At 39.3% G+C, this 23178-nt stretch overlaps 1 protein-coding gene and 1 pseudogene across 1 annotated transcript; both read right to left on the reverse strand.

Annotated features, from left to right (window-relative positions):
* Positions 1 to 176: 176 nt before the first annotated feature.
* LOC126784985 (N-(5'-phosphoribosyl)anthranilate isomerase 1, chloroplastic-like) lies at positions 177 to 1160 on the reverse strand (annotated as a pseudogene).
* Positions 1161 to 4705: 3545 nt separating this feature from the next.
* LOC126784984 (V-type proton ATPase subunit a3) lies at positions 4706 to 19553 on the reverse strand. The gene is made up of 18 exons (XM_050510550.1): positions 19365 to 19553; positions 19003 to 19047; positions 18336 to 18455; positions 18145 to 18252; positions 17360 to 17464; positions 17088 to 17261; positions 16297 to 16434; positions 9528 to 9635; positions 9278 to 9385; positions 9014 to 9162; positions 8204 to 8357; positions 7151 to 7311; positions 6862 to 7068; positions 6497 to 6680; positions 6312 to 6395; positions 6009 to 6205; positions 5424 to 5483; positions 4706 to 5196 (listed from the first exon to the last, which is right to left on the reverse strand). Exons 1-18 carry the CDS (start codon positions 19497 to 19499, stop codon positions 4992 to 4994), a joined length of 2442 nt encoding a protein of 813 aa, XP_050366507.1. The 5' UTR covers positions 19500 to 19553; the 3' UTR covers positions 4706 to 4991.
* Positions 19554 to 23178: the final 3625 nt, after the last annotated feature.

A 23178-nucleotide genomic window follows, 5' to 3' on the forward strand; every position in this document is an offset into this window, starting at 1 on the left:
ACCTCGCGTACTTCGATTGCAGTCTATCTAATTGTACCAAGGGCTTAAAAGTTTCACTTTTTTTGTCCAATCACCAAGTACCAAGAGCAATGGTTGTTGCAGCATTAAAGTTTTACATTGTTGAAATAACTTTTCCTTTTTCTTAATTGTTTCCTTCTCTGCCTATGGTCGATGAATCAATAAGTTACCGAATGTACTGCACTCATGAATGAAGATATTCGCACCGGATCTTTCTGGATGCCATCTTGGCCACAGATGCCAGTTAATTCCTTGGGGTTTGAGAATAGAAAGAGCCTCAGAAGCATTCTCTGGTTTTATCCCTCCTGCCAAAAGCCAACCGTGCTTGCTCCTAATGCTTGGTAGCTTAAACTGTGTCCAATTAAATCCCTTGCCACTGCATCAGGAAATTCAATGATGGAATGAAAAGATGAAAAAACACACTATGTAAAACATGAAAAGATCAAGTTCATTTCTACGACTAGATTACATAAGAAGGTTCCATTACCTGCCACCGTTTGCACTATCCACAAGAAATTTGGACAGAAATTTGGTTTAAGAGAGATCCATCTTCATTAGCATGAAGGACATAGATTATACGGTTCTCTTGGACTAAAGCCGGAAAAGCAGCACGAGAACCGTCTCCATGAAGCTGCATGAGAAAACATCACCTTCTTAAAGCATTTTCTTTTTGAACTATTATGTGCAAGTAAATCAAATACATAGCCAAAAGATGTATACCTGAACAAATTCAAGATCAGCTGTATCAGAGGCTCTTGATATTGTGTCCGCATCGTCATCCACAAACACCCCAACAGGCTGTGCCCCGGACTCCCTTGCAGCCCTGGAAATCTCTTTTGCCACTGAAAGTGACACAGACCGCTTAGAGTTTGGTCAAATGATCTTCCCAATAAAGTCAGCACCAGCTTCTGCTGCTATTGCCGCATCTCCTGCGGAAGTAATTCCACACATCTTGACCAAAGGCCGAATCTTTCTGAATTCCTCACGCTTATACAAGACATCATCTTCCTCCTGGACAACTCTGCATGTAATTATATTATTTGTAGACAACTCTACACTTGATGATGAGCCCCGCTTCAAACCTACCAATACATAACACCACTGACAAATCCTGCAAATGTGTACTAATGGTTTCATATAAGTTTCGACATCTACGACAAGAGTAGAGATACCAGAATTTTGTGTATGTCCACCACTTTTGACAACTCCAGGGCAAAACTGGCTACTAGAAACTAATCCTGAGAACAAAGAGAGCAACAATCAATGAAATCCCATTTCTAAAGGCATTGCATATATCAAGACATCAAGTGCGTTCTACTGAACTGAAATGCATGCAAATATTGGATTTTCTTGCTACTCAAACTGATTCACAATGCGCGTTAGGAGCAAAGAATACAAGGGAACTATCAAGACTACAAAAGCGTCTGTGTGGGGGAAATTAATGATTGGTTCTCTCTGTTTGGCCCATCAGACCTGTTCCATTTAGAATGTTGGTAAAAATCTAGTTTTGAAAGTTCCACCTTCTTTTAAGATTTCCAAATGGATCAAAATTGTAAATCAGATATCGAGATGTCATAATTTTGAATGTTTTCCATTTAGAAGAAGGGAGAGGATCCTCTCCTGAGCAAAAGAATTGCCCGACTTTCCTGACCTTTGAATGGTTTGCCTGACATCCCTTTTTTACGTACAATTCTTTTCTACCAGACCATGGTTTCACACATTCGCAAGTCACATAAATTGGAAAAAATGAAAACATAAACATAAACTTTAACATCCCATCTGTGAAACCAAAACAACCAAAGACCTGAAACACAAACCGAAGCTGCACAATTTGGTCTCCAACAATTACTAAGCACACCACAAAGGCGAATGATGATGGAAATTAGAAAATTTAAGCATTCAATAACAGTGGAGATGATATATAGAAAACAATCTCATATATATATATATATATATATATATATATATATATATAATGAGTACCTAATTTAAAAAGAAAAACTAACGAGGAATAAAGATTGCTAGCCAATATTTGAAAAACGCCATCACCTCAGCAACAAAATCTCATGTTAGAAACTCCTCCATAAAATTGTTTAATGTATCACCAAGTCTGGCTCCTGAAATATCAGAAAACATATTATTGATCAATAGAATAGCATACCTTTATCTGAAACAAAACTTGCAAACTCATTTGCATTTTACAATATTGCACTACTGGTTTCTTTCTCTAGTTTCAGACTTTGTGGGAACAAACAGACATGGGGTTGTTAATGTGTAGCTTTGATTTAGTTGGGGGTCTGTGCACAACAGCAATGCCAGTAGAGAAAAAATCGTTGGTACAGCTAAAACCTGATGAGGAATTCAAACATACTGACGGTTTTTCCATTTAGGGGACATGTTTTTATTTCTTTTATATAGTTGGAATTGCACTTTTGGAGTCCATGAGTACAAACCTTGAATGTCATACACCAAATTTGAGAAAAGCTGAGCTTACTTTTCGATAAGTACACCAGTTGCTTAATTTCTATGATGGTTATCGAGTAGCACAACTCTTGAAGCTTTTAACATGAACTGAGTCTCTCAACACAGAATTTAAATTTCAAAAGAGAACAAACAACAATGGCTCTAAAGTAGGAAAAAAGAAGATGGCCTGAAGAGCACAGCAGGTCATCATGAGGATCCAATCATCCAAACGAAACCGTAATTGAAATTCAGGCCTTCGACAAATTGTGACCATCTCAGAGACCGATCCTTATTCTAGAATTTGATTAACAATCAAACGCAATGCCATAATGAACCACAGAAGAAAGAAAATCAAAAATACGTGAATATCGCCGAAAATGAGAAATCGTTCGCCTATGAAATCTGTGGAACGTCTCACTGTGAATAAGAAGAAAGCCCCTCTCTTTCAAAAGCAAACCAAGATGGGAGCCAATTTTACTATAATAACCCTACATTTCTCTCTCGGTTCAGCCAATAAATGGGCATTTTCGGAAAACAACATCGAATTTTCACTTTAAGACCCTATACTGGGTTTAGTATATGCTAACTATTAATTTGGACACTTGATTTCATAGAACACAAACCACAATTCCCTTCAATGCCAACTAGCATTCTTGCACGCGCGATACAACAATTGTTGCTTATGAAAATAGTCTCACTGGGTAATTACCAAGCTCTATTAGAAAATTTGTGCTAGTCGCAGATTAACTGGGGACATTCCTAGTCGCATGTGGAATGCTTTGAATTTGAGTTATGTGTTGATGAGCAACAATTTTGTTTACCAGTGATCTTCCTGGGAAGATGTCATATGATATTCTGAGGGTGGAAATCCGAAACAACAAGTTTTCGGGTCAGATTCCAAGAGGGGTGTCTTCCTTTAAGAAGCTACAAGTAGTTGATGCTAGTAATAACCTCTTCAATGGTAGTATTCCTCAGAAAATTAACTACTCTTCCGAGCTTGGCGACTCTTCTCCTTCATCAGAATCGGCTTACTGGACAACTTCCATCAGAAATTGATCATGGGATGACCTAAACGTTGTTGATCTCAGTAGAAATCAACTCTCTGGAGTCTGGACTGATACCAGTTGAATCTAGCTTGGTGTTTTGCCATCTCTTACTGAGTTAAACCCTTCAGAAAACCAATTTTCTGGCCTAATTCTAGATCAACTTGGTATTCTGAATTTCAACGCTTTCAATTCAATTCTCCTCACTGGAGAGATCCCTAGTTCATTTGAAATCTCTATGTATGGTATAAGCTTCTTAAATCATACTGGTCTCTGTGCAAGCATCAGTGTTTGAATGTCAACATATGCTCTAAATCACCAATCTCCAGCAAGATTTTAAATCGGTATCTGGCTTTGATTTGTTGAAGTCTAAGAGCAGTGTTGTTCCGGCCTGTTGGTTTTGTTCTAAGTCTTCTTTGCTAGAGGTTACTTGAGAAGGAAGGATGGATCAAATGCAAACTGGTCGGACTGGAAGCTCACTTCATTTCAGAGGTTAAATTTCGGGGTCATCCTGCTGGAGCTGGCAACTGATAGGGAGCACACTTCTCTTGCCTAATAGGCGTGGTGCCATGCTCAAGAAGGCAAACCTATTGCCGATGCTACCCGACCAGGACGCCAAAGAGCCTTGTTACTTGGATGTAATGCATGCTGTTTTCAACTCGGCATCTAGACTAATACGCTAGATTGTGTATGTATAAGTAGGCTTGTAGGCGGTTTATGATTTGCACAATGTACATTGAGCCCTTCATAGAGGAGCATGGTGCTGTGACCATTTCAGACTAGATGCAGAAGTTCCATTCTTAGATTTACTTGATTTTGATCTTCGGACAGATACTTGATAGTTGATACTAACAATCTAACATCCCTAGGTCTTCCTCACCATATTGAATCTCTCACTCCTATATCATTTGTTCACATTTTTCCATTACTTGTTCCTTTATTCACATCATATCGGTACTCTGAATGACGATCTTAAATCTGAAAAATAGCGTCTCATTTCACTCCGTAGTTTAGTGAAAGCCAACCACAGCCCCACGAATTTGAAACATTCAGTGGAAATATTAGTGTTTCACCTTCTATTAACGTGTTTTTCGATGGTGTTTGTATTAATGTGGTTGTTTCTAAGACCAGAGAAGGCAATAGCGAGTTGAAACAGATAAACTAAGTAAACAATGCATTGGTTGTGCCTAATAATAAATAATCAATATATAAATAGAAAGAAGCTCCAATTATTACACACGGCCACAACTACCACTACAGATAACGATGCTTGGCCTGAACTGCTTATTTCGTCCAACAACAAATAAAAATACTGAAGGAGTGATGCTGAATTTGAAAACCATCCGCTAACTCCTTCATGGAGCACCACAATTGCCTTCTTGTACTGTTCAAATGAAAAAATCAACTTCGATTCATACCTATTCACACTCAATTCCAAGGCTTAAACACTGCCTATGGCTTGATTTATCACTCATCTTCATCGTCGTGAGACACGAATGAGAATGGATAGAACTTGTAACCGTCTCCCTCATAAAACTTGTTTTGGAATTCTACCCAGTGAAGTCGCAAAGCATGAAGGAAAGCACTGAGAGTTTCCATGAGTAGCAAAACACCAACAGTCGCGCAAACGAAGACAATGATGCCCACAATACGTATAATCCAATTGTTGAACCTGCGAAATTTGAATTAGTTTGTAGATACCTCTAACTTTCAAGTCCTCAATTATGCACTCCTTTGGCGTTGATAAGATATACAGTTGAATTTAAGAAAAAAGAAACAGAAATAACTCCTCCAAAGGCATTCAATATCAATTATGCTTAATCACACTATTTTCCACACCCAAGAGTTGACACAGATTTTATACTTAAAAAAAGACAGCAGTAAAAGGTGAATACATACCCAAAAGCCATGAGGAGAACTTTGTCATAGAACACACTGGATAATTCTGAATGAGCAAGACTGTTCATGACAGATAAATACACAAATTAGCATTACTAATTGTGCAAATAGATGATAATATAAATGTTCACAAATAAAACTCATTTGTCATTTCCATATTCTAATTTGTAATCACATGTAAGTTGAGAGTTGAGACCAAAAAAATTGGTATTTGTGGACCCCAAGTAATTAGCCTGACAAAATATCAAGTCATGACACAAACCAAATTGGAAAAGATATCCTATTACCAGCCATCAGCAGTGAAAAAAAGCTTCCACTATGATTAATGACTATTTTTAAAACACTGACAAGTTAACAATTATGCAGCGTCAATTTGACATTTCTCCAGAAACAAGGTCCACAATTTAATATAGATGCAAATTTTCTTATTTTTCTGCATCCATGAAAAAGCTAGAAATTTCATAATATGATACAAGCTTTTTAGTAAAGAACGCCAATTCTTATAAACAGTAAAAACACAGATATGCATTCACATGCGACTGTAAGCTTGTATTTGCAATCATATAAAAAAAAGGCAGAAACTACCTTAGGGCCCAGAGTCGAAGATAAGAAGCTGTATTTGAGACTGCCCCAAGTACAAATTCTATTGTGTGTATGAGTTGATGTACAAAAATTTCACTGATATCAAACTCCTCATGACCATGGGCATCATGGTTTGAAGTCACTTGCAAACTTTCCTCTGTATTCTCAAGTAAAGCATATGATTGGTGGCCGTGGTGCCGCTGAAACAACACGATATCAGAAAGAAAAAAAAAACGTATAACATTAGGAACAGTGAGCGATCAAAATGACCGAGAGAAACTGATGAAAGGATGTTAGCAAACATACAGCTTCATGTTGCTTCATCATGAGGAAAGGCTTTGGAAAAAGCATCCATGGTACAGCGACAAGGGCCAACCCCAATAGCACTAACTGATGAAAGAAAATGAAATGTTATAAAACTAATATTGTTTACCAAAAAGGCCACAGAGAGAGAGAGAGACTCCAAAAAAAAAACTGGTAATAGGGACTACCTGAACTGTCTTCTGACCACTGAAAAGCTGATTTTCACCTAGCTCATCTAGAGGACTTAGGAACATATATATCATTACATGGTATAGATCAACTTTTGAACCAGTCCACCACTTCATAACAATCAAACCGGACAGGTAGCCAAATAGACTGTTTAAGAATATAAGCTGAGGGATAAACTGGAACCTGGATCAATGCAGGATATAAGAAGAATATAAGCAATAAAAAGGGGGAAAGTGGATACGAAAGAAACTACTGATACAGTCATAACACAAATGCAAGCATTCATAGTACACATGTGAATAACTGGCATTTGGCAGTGTGTATTTGTTGCTTTAATGGTCAAATTGACAGATGCACAACTTACCAAACGTTCAGGCCATTTTGAAAGAACTTTGCATTGAAAAAACTTAACACAATTCCAAGGTTCATTTGCACCACCCCAAGAAGAATCGACATTTTCATCTTCAATGAGTTTAAGAACGGCAGTTCAGTGCGAGATCCGTGCCATACAGGATCTAAACCAAATGGGTATGTGGGACCCACCTTAATTAAACCAGCAGTGGTAGCATCTCTGAAAACAGAAATTTCAATTTACTATCAGGACCTCAAAGAAAGGATAAAGCCAAGCTAATACCAATAGTTTAAGCTTATACCTGCAAGAAAGATCACGGCATGCATATGCTGAGCGACCAAACAGTTCAAATGGGACAGAAAAGAACTCATTGTATATGAAACCGGTGTAGATTGAGAAAATTGACATCAATAGAATAACATAACGGCCACCAAATGCCATCTCCATGATATCTCCAAGTTTCTGTGAAAGCATAATGGTGATCAATTAGAATCAAACATGAAGATAAGAATGATATTGCACGTTTTGAGAAACATCTTCCAAATTAAAACAAGGTGAAAAGAGGGACCAACCACAACAAACAGTCCAAAGATTATGCAGAGAAACAAGCTCATGGAGAAAACAAAAACACAGTAATTGCAAGGTTAAGGGGATTGATAATAAGGGATAGCTAGAGCCAATTTCTGATGTCCAGGTGTGGATGATTTGAAGCTTCTCTTGAAATTAGATTCCACATAGGCAAAAGCTACATAACATTCTAACCTAAATCTGCACTTGTGTTTTTATTTGAAAACCCTGAATACGACAGGAAGAAAAAAATTCAACATAAAAGAAACAACTATAATTTTTTGTTTTTTAATGCCTATAACCCTTGTATTCAGATTATAAAGCACATGCTATAATCAGCAATCCAACTAACGCAACAAACCGACAAAGGAACAATGAAATAGCATAAGGACAACAGCTAACACCTTTTGATTTTGACTTTTCAACTCAGCTATAGTAGAAGGCAAACGCTATGTCCAGGCAGATTTAAACTTGATAGTAATTGTAAAGCATAAACATCCATAAGATTCCACCAGTATAACAATAGACATTTTAATACTGGTAGTATAACTGGGCAACAAGCAGGCATCATTGATTCCTGCTGCTTATACTTCCTTAATAAGAGAGCATTAGTAGAAGAACAGAATATATTACATTCCACTTTAACCAAACCAAGGTGTTGAAACAATCAACTATCATAAAATTCCCCGGGTATAATATCATATATATTTGAGTACACTCTATGTCCAACAGATTGCAGACCACTGGACAACAACAGATTAAGTACTTCAGAGTTAATATATATTACCTCATTAGAAAACTTCCTTTCCCTGACTATTAAATATAATGTCGCGAGAAGAATACATAGTCCATGTCCCCAATCACCAAACATAACAGCAAAAAGAAATGGAAATGTGATGATAGTGTATACGGCAGGATTTGCTTCTTGATACTTTGCCACACTGCAATTAAAACCAAAACATTTTAGTACCCAATATATATTTACGTTGTCAGAAAGTGAATTGTCATCAAACCTTGTTAGATGCACGTCACTGTAAGTCTGTAACATCAGTCACTAACAGTTCATATATTTTAACAATTGTCCTTCATTAGTGTCTATTGTGGATAAAAACTTGATAGTTAATGTAGTATTTGCTTCTTTATACTTTGCCTCACTGCAATTATGTTCAACTACTTAGTACACTATGGTCAAGGAAATCATTAATGATTTTGTCAAATGATAGGGGTATTTAACATAGAAAGAGTAAAGCATTCCCATTAAAACCCAGCTAGTTAATGTTAATATGTTTTCCAGTATATGACTAACTTTACAGGGAAGTGTTAGATGACTGAGAAAAAGAAATATATATCAAGTATCAGTCAGGCTATCATGTACAAGAGGACCAAAGTACAGAAGAAGGCCATTAGTATATTAGGGGGGGAAACAATCAGTTTAGGCTATTTCGATATAATAGAATTCCAGTTCTTAAGACAGGGGGGCCATACATGATAACACATGACAAGGTCTACGTAAGGCGTGCACACATATTCATTGCCTATGCTTTCTAATAACAATAACAGAGAGCACAGAACAGTACAATATTGCTGTGAAACTCACCCATATGCATCGACGATATCTTGAAATGAAGAAGTGAACTTGTTTGTGCGGAAGTATGTTGGAGGTGGTTCCGTTGTATGCAGAACCTGGAAGATAGCTCCAACTTGAGAATTGGAGTCAAAAGCTGCCCGCTGCAATGCCTCCTGGATCTGCATCAGTTTAAGGAAAGAAATTCCATAACATATGAGACTTGTATGGCATGATTCATAACCTTTTCATCTAAATCCTGGACTACTTTTTTTTCTCTTTTATATTAGAGGATACCTGCTTCGATGCAAAAGTAGGACTCCACCCCTCAGCCACAAGACATTTTTTTGTTACATCAAGGCTAAGCATATTCAGAGTGTGGTGTATGGCTTTCTCCTTCCTCACCTTTATGCATAGAAACATTGTCAAAAACCTCAATTTTCGCAACAATTTGCAACACACAAACACCATATATTTGAGGGAGCACTTATCTTATTTCCACAAACATAATAGATAAAATTTATTGAATAAATATTTTTAAGCCCACCAAATTGTTCCATTGCTCATAATGTTCGCCAATAGTCTGTAACAAGCTTCCCCGGTGTAAAACTCCAATATCTATAGTAGTCTTTAGCTCCGAAAGTTTACCAGTAACCTGAATATCAAATATATGGTTATACCAGAAGAAAGTGGTAAAGAAAACTCTTAGATGAAATGCAGTATTTTAAACATAAATGCAACCACAAAAGCAAGGCACAAACTTAGATAAACAACCAAGTCAAACATATAAACACTTTGTTCTAAGATTGTGTTGTGTTTTTGGCTCGTTGATGCATGTTGGAGTTAGGATTCAGTAATCAAATCCAGGTTTAGAAAGGAAATAAGTTAGCACAGCTTTTCTATATGTTTTAGGAGAGTATATCTTCCAATATTCTATTAGGATTTGTGTTAGGTTTAGTAATCCTAGTCCATATTGTATCAAGCAGCCCCTATTGATATAAATAGGGCTGCAGGGAGGTTTTTAGACACACAGAGACAGAAATCCTAAAGGGAGAGCTAAGGGTGATAGAGAGATAGGAGCTAGACATGGAGGGGTTAAGGTCTACAATAAATACTTGTACCTAAATTCTTCAGTACTAGTAAATCTCTCAAGAGAGATCATAGTGGAGGTAGGCTTCAGCTGAACCACTATAACTTTGGTGTGTTTCTGTTTACTCTTCTTTGCTTATATCGCAAATAACTATTAAGATCTAAAGGCGCTTATAACAACACGTGGTATCAAGAGCTGGTTTATTTCGCGATGTCGATTGGCAAAGGAATGGCTGAGGCAGGAGAGGTGAGAGCGTCCATAAAGCTATTCAATGGCAAGGACAACTTCACGCTTTGGCAGAGGAAGATGAGGAACGTTCTGATCCAGCATAAGGTTGATGTAGCTCTTGAAGCATCAAAGCCTACATCAATGTCTGATGCAGATTGGGCAGAAAAGTGTAAGATAGCAAAGAGTTGCATTGAGTTGCATCTTGCTGATAATGTTGTGCTTCAGATCGGAGAGGAGCTGACTGCAAAGCAGGCATGGGACAAGCTGCAAAGCGTTTATATGGGTACAACCATCAGCAACAAGCTACTCTTGAAGGAACAACTCTTTGGACTCAAGATGGAGGAAGGGGATGATCTTACTGATCATATATCCAAGTTTCAGAACTGCATAATTAACTTAGAGAAGGTTGGGGCAAAGATGGGAGATGAGGACTCGGCTATGATGTTACTACAGTCTTTGCCATCATCATTCAAACACTTCAAGACCACCATGATATTCAACAAAGAGACCATCACACTTGCAGGAGTGTGTGAGAACCTGGAACAATATGTCAGGATGCAGAGGGAAGAAGATAATTCCCAAGCACGAGGACTGAGTGTCAGAGGGAAGGAGAGAGGAAGGTCTAAGAGTAAAGGTGGTGGATTTGAAGACAAGGGCAGGTCTAAATCCAAGGGAAAAGGCAAAGAAAAGAATGATGGTTGCTTCGTATGTGGTTCACCCGACCACTGGAAAAGAAATTGCAAACAATGGAAGGAGAAGAAGGCGCAGATGCTTAGAGGAAGCTCCCAGTCAGCCAATGTCGTTATTGGGAATGATAGCGATGATGGAGAACTCCTTGCAATCTCAGCCATCTCCGGCGCGCCTAGACATTGGACCTTGGACACAGCCTGCACATTTCACATGTGTGCACACAGAGATTGGTTTGACACATATGAAGAGAGGGACACCGGATCAGTTTTGATGGGGAATGATTCACCAAGTAGAATCATGGGAATCGGCACAGTAAAGATCTCAATGTATGATGGCATTGTCAGAACATTGGGAAAGGTCAGACACATTCCACATTTGAGCAGAAATCTGATTTCTCTAAGTCTATTGGATAGGGAAGGATTGTGGTATAAAGGTAACAATGGAGTGCTCAAAGTCGGAAAGGGTCAGTTGGTCTACATGAAAGGTGTGTTGCAGCCTGATAATATGTATAAACTCACAGGTTCTACAATAGTAGGTGGAGCATCAGTTTGTACGGAAGAAGACAAGACTGAGCTCTGGCATAGACGGCTAGGGCACATGAGTCAAAGGGGGCTGCAAGAATTACATAAGCAAGATAAGCTAGAAGGCATAACGAGTTGCAGCCTTGACTTCTGCAAGTATTGCACACTCGGTAAGCAGACCAAGGTATCATTCAAAGTGAGCAGCAGTGAGAACAAATCCAAAGGAGTATTAGACTATATTCACACAGATGTTTGGGGGCCTGCATCAACAAACTCGTTGGGTAAGGCCAGATACTTTGTCTCTTTCATAGATGATTTTTCAAGGAAGGTTTGGGTTTACTTTATGAAGTCAAAAGATGAGGTCTTTCCAAAGTTCAAGGAGTGGAAGGCTGAAATCGAGAACCAAACGGGCAGGAAAATCAAAGTGTTGAGAAGTGACAATGGAGGTGAATATATAAGTAATCAGTTCTTACAATTCTGCAAGGATGAAGGCATTACAAGACAACTTTACTGTTAAGAAAACTCCCCAGCAAAACGGTGTTGCTGAGAGGATGAACAGAACTCTCTTGGAGAGAGAAAGAAGCATGAGGCTTCATGCAGGGTTGCCTGAAGAGTTTTGGGCAGAATCGCTTAATCATGCTTGTTACTTGATTAATCGATCACCTTCAAAGGCTATTAACTTCAAGTGTGCAGAGGAGGTATGGTCTGGAAAACCAGTTGATTATTCCAATTTAAGAGTGTTTGGATGCAGCGCCTTTGCGCATATTCCCAAGGATGAAAGAACCAAGCTGGAACCAAAGTCACTTGAATGTGTGTTTATTGGTTTTCAGAGAGGAGTAAAAGGTTATAAGTTGTGGGATATAATCAATGAGAAAAGAGTGCTCAGCAGGGACGTTGTTTTTGATGAGAAGACTATGCCGTTAAATATAGAAGCTAATAGTAAGGAGAAGATGACTGTTGCTGAAAAAGATGAAGAAGCAATCGAGATATCATTAGCTAAACGATCAGTTGAAGATTCTCAAGCTCAGGTGGAGCAAGTATGGAATGATCAAGTAGCCATTGAGGAACCAGAGCAGCAACAACAGTCACCAGTTAGGGCTCAGGTGGAGCAGTCCCCACGTAGGGGTCAAAATCCTCCCATCCCACAAGAACCTGAGCCAATGAGGCGAGTCATAGCACTTGACAAACCAAAGAGGATTTTAAAGAAGGTACAACGGTATGGATTTGAAACCGAAGAAGATGTGAGTCATGCTCTGACCATAAGTCAAGGTGATCCAACTACTTATCAAGAAGCTATAGAAAACGAAGAAAGGGAAGGTTGGATTGGTGTTATGGCAGAAGAGATGGAATCTCTGCACAAGAATTCCGTGTGGGAGCTGGTTCCTAAACCCAAAGAAAGAAAACTTGTTGGTTGCAAGTGGGTGTTTAGGAAGAAAGAAGGAATACATGATGATGATGCCATAAAGTACAAAGCACGTCTTGTGGCAAAAGGGTATTCGCAGAAAGAGGGAGTGGACTATGACGAGATTTTCTCTCCGGTGGTCAAACATACTTCAATACGGTTGTTGTTGTCTATAGCAGCTCAGTATGATATGGAGATTGAGCAGATGGATGTTAAAACTGCGTTTCTTCATGGGGACCTCGAAGAAGACATTTACATGTCGCAGCCGGAGGGTTTTGTCGAAACAGGGAAAGAGAATCTGGTTTGTCGACTAAAGAAGTCTCTATATGGACTCAAGCAATCGCCAAGGCAGTGGTACAAGCGTTTCGACACATACATGCTGAAGATAGGCTACACAAGGTGTCAATATGACTGATGCGTTTACTACCATGTATTCGAAGATGGGGAGGTAATTCTACTACTACTGTATGTAGATGACATGCTGATTGCATGCAAGGATATGTTGAAAATTCAGAAACTTAAGGAAAAGTTGGGGGCTGAATTCGACATGAAGGATCTAGGAGCTGCACAGAAGATCCTTGGAATTGAAATAAGAAGGGATAGAAACACAAGTGAAATATGGCTGTCACAAGAGAAGTACATTATGAAGGTACTTGAACGGTTCAACATGGATGAAGCTAAGGTTGTTTCTACCCCATTAGCTGCACACTTTCGGCTGAGTGCAGAGCATAAGCCATCAAATCAAAAGGAGATTGATGCGATGAAGAATGTTCCATATGCTAATGCAGTAGGGTGTCTCATGTATGCAATGATATGCACAAGCCCAGATTTAGCTCAAGCATTGAGTGTTGTCTCTAAGTATATGTCAAATCCGGGAAAACGTCATTGGGAAGCAGTGAAGTGGATTCTAAGGTACTTAAAGAGAACTAGGCAGTTTGGAATCAAGTTTGAAAGAAAACAAGAAGAAGCTTGTGTGGCTGGTTTTGTTGACTCTGATTTTGCAGGAGACTTAGATAGAAGAAGGTCTACAACAGGTTATGTTTTCACTTGTGGTGGAGGGCCTGTGAGCTGGAAAGCAAATCTTCAAGAGGTTACAGCTCTATCTACTACTGAGGCAGAGTATATGGCGTTGACAGAAGCTTCTAAGGAAGCTATTTGGTTGAATGGACTGGCAGGACAGTTTGGTATTCACCAGGAAGGTGTGGTAGTGAAGTGTGACAGCCAAAGTGACATACATTTGGCAAAGAATCAAGTGTTTCATGCAAGGACAAAGCACATTGATGTTCGCTATCACCGGATCAGAGATTGGATAGAAGCTGGATATATTATTGTGGAGAAAGTTCACACAAATGACAATGCAGCAGATTGTCTAACCAAACCAGTTTCTGTGGAGAAGTTCAAGCACTGCTTGAACTTGCTTAGTGTCACAACATGCTGAGTTGTGGTGGAGCACCTCCTCACTTGAGGTGTGATGAGGCAAGAGGAGTATTGCCAAGGTGAATGATCTTGGAGGTTTGTTCATGGTTACTTCAAGAGATACAAGACATCCTGAAGGTTGCAACAATCATTTGGTATCAACTCACCAAGGTGGAGATTGTTGTGTTTTTGGCTCGTTGATGCATGTTGGAGTTAGGATTCAGTAATCAAATCCAGGTTTAGAAAGGAAATAAGTTAGCACAGCTTTTCTATATGTTTTAGGAGAGTATATCTTCCAATATTCTATTAGGATTTGTGTTAGGTTTAGTAATCCTAGTCCATATTGTATCAAGCAGCCCCTATTGATATAAATAGGGCTGCAGGGAGGTTTTTAGACACACAGAGACAGAAATCCTAAAGGGAGAGCTAAGGGTGATAGAGAGATAGGAGCTAGACATGGAGGGGTTAAGGTCTACAATAAATACTTGTACCTAAATTCTTCAGTACTAGTAAATCTCTCAAGAGAGATCATAGTGGAGGTAGGCTTCAGCTGAACCACTATAACTTTGGTGTGTTTCTGTTTACTCTTCTTTGCTTATATCGCAAATAACTATTAAGATCTAAAGGCGCTTATAACAACAGATTGAAGCATAATGTTTTTGGAGTGAAGTAGGAAGGAACTGGACCACTTAAGGTTTTATGAAATAATTTAATTAGTATAAACAGAAACGACCCTTTCTTTTAAGAAAATTAATAGCAGTGCCCCTAGTACATAAATATCTTAGTCAACTAAAGTAGCAGATGAAGAAAAGAGAGACGGCCTTAATCAACGTCTATGCTCCGACTCTTGCAGGGTACCCAGGCATCACAAAACCTAGGTTTCACGGAGATGGCAGCGGGGCTTATGCTCCTCCATCCAAGTAGGGGTGAGATGGTGATGTCGTGTGCTTGAAGGACGTTTCACTCCTCTTATGCAGGCACTACAATCCCGACCATAAGTTCTCACAGGTCTCAGCAGCGGTCTCTGGCAGCTAAAGGTGTCGTTGGCGCTTAAAGGGATTCGATTTCAAAGGAAGTCGATGATGGGGTGTCGCCGGCATGGATTCCTTCAAGCTGGTCATCAAGGATGCTGGGGTGATGGATGTTGGTGGGTGGAAGATTGGAACATGGAAGCCCCGTACAGCATTGCTGGTCGGTTTTAATAGTGGCGGGAACTTGGCTGTCAACAACGTTGCCGGTGGCTGGACTAGGTTGGCCGGCGCCGGAGATGACTATCACTAAAATGGTGCACCAGATCCCTTTTCGGGTTTGGGTTTGGGTTCTGATCCTTGGGCTTGGATCTGAGCTCAAATTTAGGCTTGCGTTGGGTCTTTCGGCTTGATTCCGAATTTGAAGTGATTAGCCCTAATAATGAGGGCAAAGGAATTGCTTAAATTTCTTTGTTCTTACCTACGCTACTGATTGATTACTCTCGTTTAATTCTGGTATTATTTTGTTCTACACCAATTGTGGTCCTTAGGCAACGGATAACATCCTTTGTACGAATTACACCAAATTTTTTTTGGTTAGCAATTTAGTAGTGGAAGGTTCTAGAGCGCACAATTTAATGAAGGTTACAAATATGTCATCTGTTAGGTGCTTGTGCATTAACATATCTAGGTAGTGGAAGGTTCTAGAGCAATTCCATAGGGGAAGGTTCTAGAGCATATATATAATGAAGGTTACAAATATGTCATCTATTAGGCGCTAGTTAGCATGGGCTCACAGCTAGGAGATTAACAGTAATACAGATTTAATACTAAGTAAAAACATTTATGGTCAAAACTTCATGCTGGGGAAAATGGCATCAACAATGAGAAATGAAACAGAAAGGTAACTGAGACGAGCAAAAATGCGACAGAACAACATCAGCAGCCATCTTTCCATTTGAAAATAACAGCAACAATATCCAAGAAGAATCAGTGCATACCTCGTTAATTGTTTGGGCCTGTCTACTTAGGTCCTCAGTAAAAGGGTAACGATTGGCTCCGAAAGCATCACAAATTTTAAGAATCTTGTTCTTTGCTCTTTCTCCAGAGTAGAATACCACAAAAACATTTTTTTCAACCTGAAGAACATTCATAGTCAGGGACACAACTTAATTACCAAAGCAAATGATAATGCCTTCGGTAATTCATATAAAAAAGGTAAAACTTCATCTATTTTTTGTGCTAAACAATAATTTATCAAGATGCCTGGAACAAAAGTAGAAATGTTCTCTAAAGTCCAGATAAGAACTAACAAGCCCCAAGAAAATTAACATCAGTAGATTGCATCCTCTCCCTAGTTTTCCCATACTTAGAAGAACAACTACCATGCCAAAACCTTACTGGCCCTCAGCTTCTTACATTTCTTATCAATGGTATGTTTCATTGGCCTTTTGAACAAATGCTGTCTGTATCGAGGTTAGATTCATATTCTTCAAGCAAACTTAAGTGTCCAAAATCCAACTGATATCAGCAGTTACTGTTTTTAAAATCCATATACCAAGGGCTTAGGAGTTCATATTGCAATTGAAACTAATGTATCTCCTACTTTTGTATGAGAACAGAGGTTAACGGGTGACATTGTCATGTCTTTTCAAAGAACTCCACTCCATGAACCAATGGAGGTCAAAGAGACAGGTACTCCGGCAACAAAAATAAATAAATAAAGAGAGGTAAAAATTTACCTCTAATCTTTCCTAAGAAACAAAAAATATATAAAAGATACGAATAGTACCTTCTCTCCCGTCACAGGATCTGTAACAGGATTTTCAACAACAGCCTGCCTTAGAAAAACGTTACCCCTAGTAGCCCGAAATAAAATCCTCTCAAATGCTAAAGACTTTCCCCTCGGAACAAGACCAGTGATAAACCCCAACTTGACTTGCTTTGATGGATCAGTAGATGATTCCTGAGAAGCAGTCAAACAACACGAGTTCACTCAGCAGAAGTAAAAGAAAGTGATTGGCTCATCAGCCAAGTTCAAGAAAAGAAATTTGAAATCCATACTTGGTCCAATAACGGTGTATCCAGGTCATCATCACCATTACGACGGGATTCATCTCTCTGCTGCAACCTCGCACTGCTTTCAGCTGAATGAAAAAACTCACCAGCCTGAAAAATAGTATATTAGTCCCATGACAGATGTATAGGCTAAGATAAACATGCAATTTGAGACAAAAGTTAGTGAGAAAACTCTAAATTAATACATCAAAGCCATAATCACTTCAATATTAATAATCAAAGACAACCTCATGTATGAATCCAAGATTTAAAATTCTCTGAACCGACTCAGTTGGTGTAACAATATTTAATTTGCATTTCAACTCATATTACTATAATGCCTGCATTAGTACATAGCCAACACACATGATCTGATCATGAATATTTTGTGCTTTTGAACAGGTTATTGTCACCAACCAGTTCAGAACGTGTGTATTAATATGGTATTATTTGGACATGAGGCTATATGTTTCCATTCGTTTGGCTACTTCTGTTGGTTGCTCTACTAACCTTCATAGGACGAGGGCATGCCGATCATTACAAGATGGAAAAACAAACACTTAAGGACATTTTTGTTATATCTTAGATTTTATGTTTAAGCCGAGGTTAGAGAATAGAGAACAGAGCACTCACTCCCTTCTCAAACTAGCATTTATCCTTTGCTTTTTCCATAAATAAAAGTAACAATAATCATGAACATATGGACTCTCACATGAGAAAATGAGCGTGATCTGATATCCCAATTAACACTAATGTAGTAGCAGAGACATAACAAGCAGAAGGGAAGTTACCTTTTGCAGGACGAGCTTATATTCTACAAGTTCATTATATGAACGCTGCAACTTATCACCATTAGCATTAATCTCTATCAGCTCGGCCTCAAGCTCACCAAGTTTTACCTAGCATACACACAATAAGTAGTGTTAAGACATGCAATACCAAGCATCTTTTGCTAGACAATAAACATCACATCTTGTAATACCTCCAGATCATCTACATTGAGGTCCACTTGTCTTAAAGACTTTGGAGGAGGCAGACCAGACTTTAACATTTGGTCCTTGAAGAAACGTAATTTGCGTGCCATCTCACCACATCTTTTGATCTACATAGATAAAACAAACCAATTGGGCAGTCAACCAATATGCAAACATAAGTCCTAGGTAATTAAAATAAATATTAAATTTCCTCAAAGAAACTGGATGTCAAAGACCTTTTCAAGATTCATCTTTGGTTGGAAACAATTTGAAACATTTCAAAAGAAAACCAAGTGATACCAAGAAACACTAAACCAGATATAGAAAATAGTGTGAGGTTAAACAATTGATTAAAATAACTTGACCAAACTCAAAATGAGGTACTTTGTAAGTGCAACTGTCTCTATTTGCACACACCCTAGGATGCGGAAGAGCTAAAAACGCACTTGAATTACATGCTTTGGCTAATTAAGCCAACTTCCAAAATTATATCGGTTTAGTGCAGCAGCATTCATCTATTTTTCAATTATGTTAACTCAAGTCAGGTCTAGTGCTAAAGTGATCATAAAGTTTATGGGGATATGAAACTTATCAGAATGTAAGTTCTAGGTTTAGCTATGAACTATTGTTTAATAGAAAGTCCCATCTCTTGGTAAGATAGGAGCATAAACACACCTGAGTAGCATAAGTCCTCTGAAACGGGCTCTTCTCAGAATTCAGCTGGAGCAAGTGAATCATTGAAATTATTAGTTGCAAGGAACAAAACAATATATATATATCTAAAAGCAGAGTGCTTCATCTTAATCAGGAACTAAATAGTTCGCATTGCGTTTTCACAGAGCTAAAACACACACTGAGATAATCACCGCCGTTTTGATCGCGATCGACATAAGAATCGATTGATTGATCAAAAAACACAGATGCGAAAGCAATAAGCAGCAGTCTATACAAGTAATTAAAAAGCCCCAAAATCGGTGGAAAGAATCGCAGGAAAGAATGAAATGGAATTGGAATAGAGAGAAAGGGAGAGGGATTACATCTTTGAATTGGAGGAGGGCGAGGTCGCCGAGATAAGAGACGGTGAGGTGGGCGGACTCGATGGGGATGATGATCTGGACGAGCTGCATAGGCTCCGACCTCAACAGATCCATGGGGGGACAGCATCCTCCCATATTCTCTGCTTCTCTCTCTCTCTCTCTCTCTCTCTCTCTCTCTCTCTCTCTGATTGATTTGGATTTGGATTTGGAATTGGAATTGTGGCTCTGTGTGTATAAATTGAGTTGTGAGGCACAAACAGTCAAAAACCCAGAGAGAGAGATGATTCTCGACTCTCGAGTATTTTAGAGTATTACTGGGATGTTTGTATGATTAAATCCTCCAATCTTGTTTGTTTGTTTCTTTGCCACACAACTCGCCACCCCGCAAAGCTCCACGTCCCACCGGGTCCTCATCCCTTCTTCTAGTATTTATGTTTGGGTCCTACCCCTACTACGCTTCTACGTTTGAGGGAAATTTCCTACAATTTTCCATGGCTTTTTCAATTTTTTTTTTTTCGTTTAGCTCCCTCAGTTTTTTCTTCCTTTCTATCTCATTTTAGAGCATCTATTTTTTTTTAAGAAAACCACTTAGTTTATAAAAATGATAAAAAAATGTCAATAGTCATTACATATCCCTCCGCTACTATCTCTAAATAGTCAAGAGGCTTGTGAGCATACTCACAATGATACATAGCATATGACTAATTCTACATAACACATTACTTATTCATCATACAACTACGACTGAACATAATTGTACGACATTAAAAACTTAAACACATGAAGAAGCCTTAAGGAGCATACCAAGCCCATCTCCCCAGGCCTCAGCCCCAGCCCAGATGCGTGAGGCCCAACGCCAAGCCAAACTTTTTGCCCAATCAGCAGCAACAATCTCGATGTCACCGACATCAGCAGCGACCAACCTTTCCCCAGCGCTAGCAACTGGGACCCAAAAGGATCACAACACCGAACACCTAGGATCGATTGAGTCACCACCAAGAGACCCGCACCACACAGAACCATCGCAACCCAGCCTTGAAACAACCTCTGGCATGCGTGCCCTTGTGCAGATCTGGCAGCACCTCCCCTACAATCGACGCCTCTTGCATACGCCGTCACCATGATCTGAATCCAAAAACTCTCATCATGGTTGAAGAAGCCACCAAAGAGGAGCTTCTCGCCACCAAAACGATCCACGCCGAGATCCTTAGCATGGCCGCTAACCACGATCGACGTCCCCCTTGCAAGCAGAATGAGGCCGCCAATCGAAACCCTAGGTTTTGCCTTCCCAGGTTGATCTGAAGTATCTGGAGTCACCCGCATATTTTCGTTTCAACTCTTTTCCTTGGGGACTGATTGGTTATCTCATTTTAGAGCCTTCATTTTATGTTGCATAAATATTTCTTTTTCTTTTTAAACAAGAGAAATCTTGTTGAACATTTCATTAAGAGTACCACGGATTGAAGTTAGGTGTAATCTGATGATAACAACCAAGTCGACCCACACAGTTCAAGCCAAACTAGCTAACTGGTCACAATCTACCGCAAGTTTGATCATATCGATGTTTTAATTAGACAAGTTGATTTTTATCGACTCTAACAGTCTCATTCGAACCTAATTAATACAATATACCTCTGCATTGTGCAAGCCAACAAGCAAAGAATAACCAATGAAAGCCCAACAACCTAGCCCATACAAAACAAGCTTGAGCAACTAGAACTAGAGGGGAAAAGGGCCACTGCTAACCAATGTCGCCGCAAATGTTGCATCACTAAACAAGAAGTCTTAACTATGCATGGTCGCGTCGTATATGCATATGCTTCCAAACCAGGAACAAAAAAAATGTAGATAGAGTCGCTCGAGCAGTTAGAAAGTTGCACTAATTAAACCACCAAGAAGACAAACATGACCACCTATGTGACAAAACGAGACACCATTGAATAGAAGGAGTCACAAGTTGGAACTGTGATGTATCACAAATTCATATATAAATATAATAAAATTAAATATTTAAATCAACTAAGCATATCATACAAACACTAAAACATATATCTAAAGAATAATATAATTTAAGAGTTTAGACTTTGTTAATGCAGTGTACTACGACGGTGAAGTTCACTCCACTACGCTAATCTGTATCGCGCCATGCTTCTTGTCCTTTTTCATGTCACAAGTAGCACAACTTGTTAGTGGAGACCACAGTGGCGTGGTCTTCAACTCTCTGATGCTCAAGTCAGGCGAATGGTAATTTTGGCAGAGTAACAGTGAATAGCCAGTTTACTTGAAATGTCAAAGGGTTTGGCCTTTAATAGCTGAGTAGAGGGGAGCCAAGCATTCATTTCCCAATGTGCCACTTGCTCCATCTAAAAGTGTTTCCTGGAGCCATCTTCGGGGGGCGTGTGAGGGTGCGTCCATAGTCAGATTAAGTCGTGCTACGGCCCACTGCGTAGTTGGCGTGGTTAGCTCCACGCTGGTGTTGTGGGTTCGAGCTTTGCTTGGGTTTAGCTGTGTTCATTTCAGTGCTGATTATGGCTAGACATAAGTCTATGCCAACAGACTTTCAGTATAACTATATAAGACGGGAAAATTTTACTAACCATACATCATGTATGACCCACTATTAATATATGTACATCAAGTTCTAAAATATAAACTTGAGTACACCAAATTATAATCCTGACCCCTTATACATACACGACGTTAATGACGTCGTCAATTTCTTTAACATATGACAAACTTTAAAGGGTAAAATAGTCTCTCTCTATGAGCCCCAAATTTTTTTTGTTCTTTCTGACGTAATTTGTAGTTTAATAGTCTTGTATTGAACTACACGTCATCACGAGTGTGCGAGTATTCACGGAATATTTTTCCGATGATCGGTTAATTTTCTACACGTTTACTAAGTTTACAGAATTTTAAAAACGTTTTTCGCAAAATTACATTTGGGTTTTGGTTTTGGGCTTGAGAGAAGCCCAAGCCTCTCTTTAAAACCCGAGCCAGGCCATTTTAGCCCATGATCCCTCTCTCTCTTTTTTCTTTTCCTCTTCTTCTTTTTCTGTCTCGACCTCATCTCTCTCTCTCAACCCAGAGACCGACGACTTTGACCGGCCGCACCGCCGATGTCCGGCCACGTCAGGGCACGCCACCACTGCCATTATCTCTCCCTCGATGAGCTCTACAAAATCCAGTTATTGCATGTGAGATTCGAATTAATTTCCGGCGGGGTCAAGGTTGAAGCTGTGCGACGCCGACGGGGTTTCTCTTCGAGTTTGGACCTCCGACGATCTCGATTCTTCAATTCTAGGTAATCCCGAGCCTCTATAACATTTATAGCTACATTTCTTTGTCGATCAGTTACACCGAGCCATAAACTCCATTTCATTTCCTGGTTTTCGCCGCCATGGAGCTTGAAGCTCCGACAACTGAGTTTCATCGAGCCACCGGCCCAGTCGAGCTTGGAGTGAACCCAGAAACGTAGCAGCATCCTAGGAGATTGGTGGAGGACCTCGGACGAGCAGCAACAGCTTGAAATCGTGGAGGAGGAGCACAACGGCGACTGGTTTCGTCATTGCTCTTCATTGAGGTATAAAACGACTTCGTCTCTCTCTGATTTTGGTATAGTTGTGTTCGATTTGACGTTTTGATTCATTCTATATAATTGCATGTTGGATTGAGGTGGTTTTCTGCCGGATTTTGGCCGGATTGCATATCGGAGGAACAAAGGATTAAACACCCTGGTTTTTACCATTTTACTGTTTTATTGTGGAGTGAAATTACCAAAATAACCCTGTAACTTTCGATGATTACAGTCCTA

This window comes from Argentina anserina, chromosome 2 (assembly GCF_933775445.1).
Source record: "Argentina anserina chromosome 2, drPotAnse1.1, whole genome shotgun sequence".
NCBI classification, from domain to species: Eukaryota; Viridiplantae; Streptophyta; class Magnoliopsida; order Rosales; family Rosaceae; genus Argentina; species Argentina anserina.

What these genes read in the sequence shown, in the direction of transcription:
- LOC126784984 (XM_050510550.1), bottom strand. Translation starts at nt 19,499, where the DNA reads ATGGGAGGATGCTGTCCCCCCATGGATCTGTTGAGGTCGGAGCCTATG. An exon ending in CAAAATGGCCTGAACGTTTG is followed by an intron (nt 6,681 to 6,861) that starts GTAAGTTGTGCA and finishes GCATTGATCCAG; the next exon opens with GTTCCAGTTTATCCCTCAGC. An exon ending in CTTCGACTCTGGGCCCTAAG is followed by an intron (nt 5,484 to 6,008) that starts GTAGTTTCTGCC and finishes TGTCATGAACAG; the next exon opens with TCTTGCTCATTCAGAATTAT.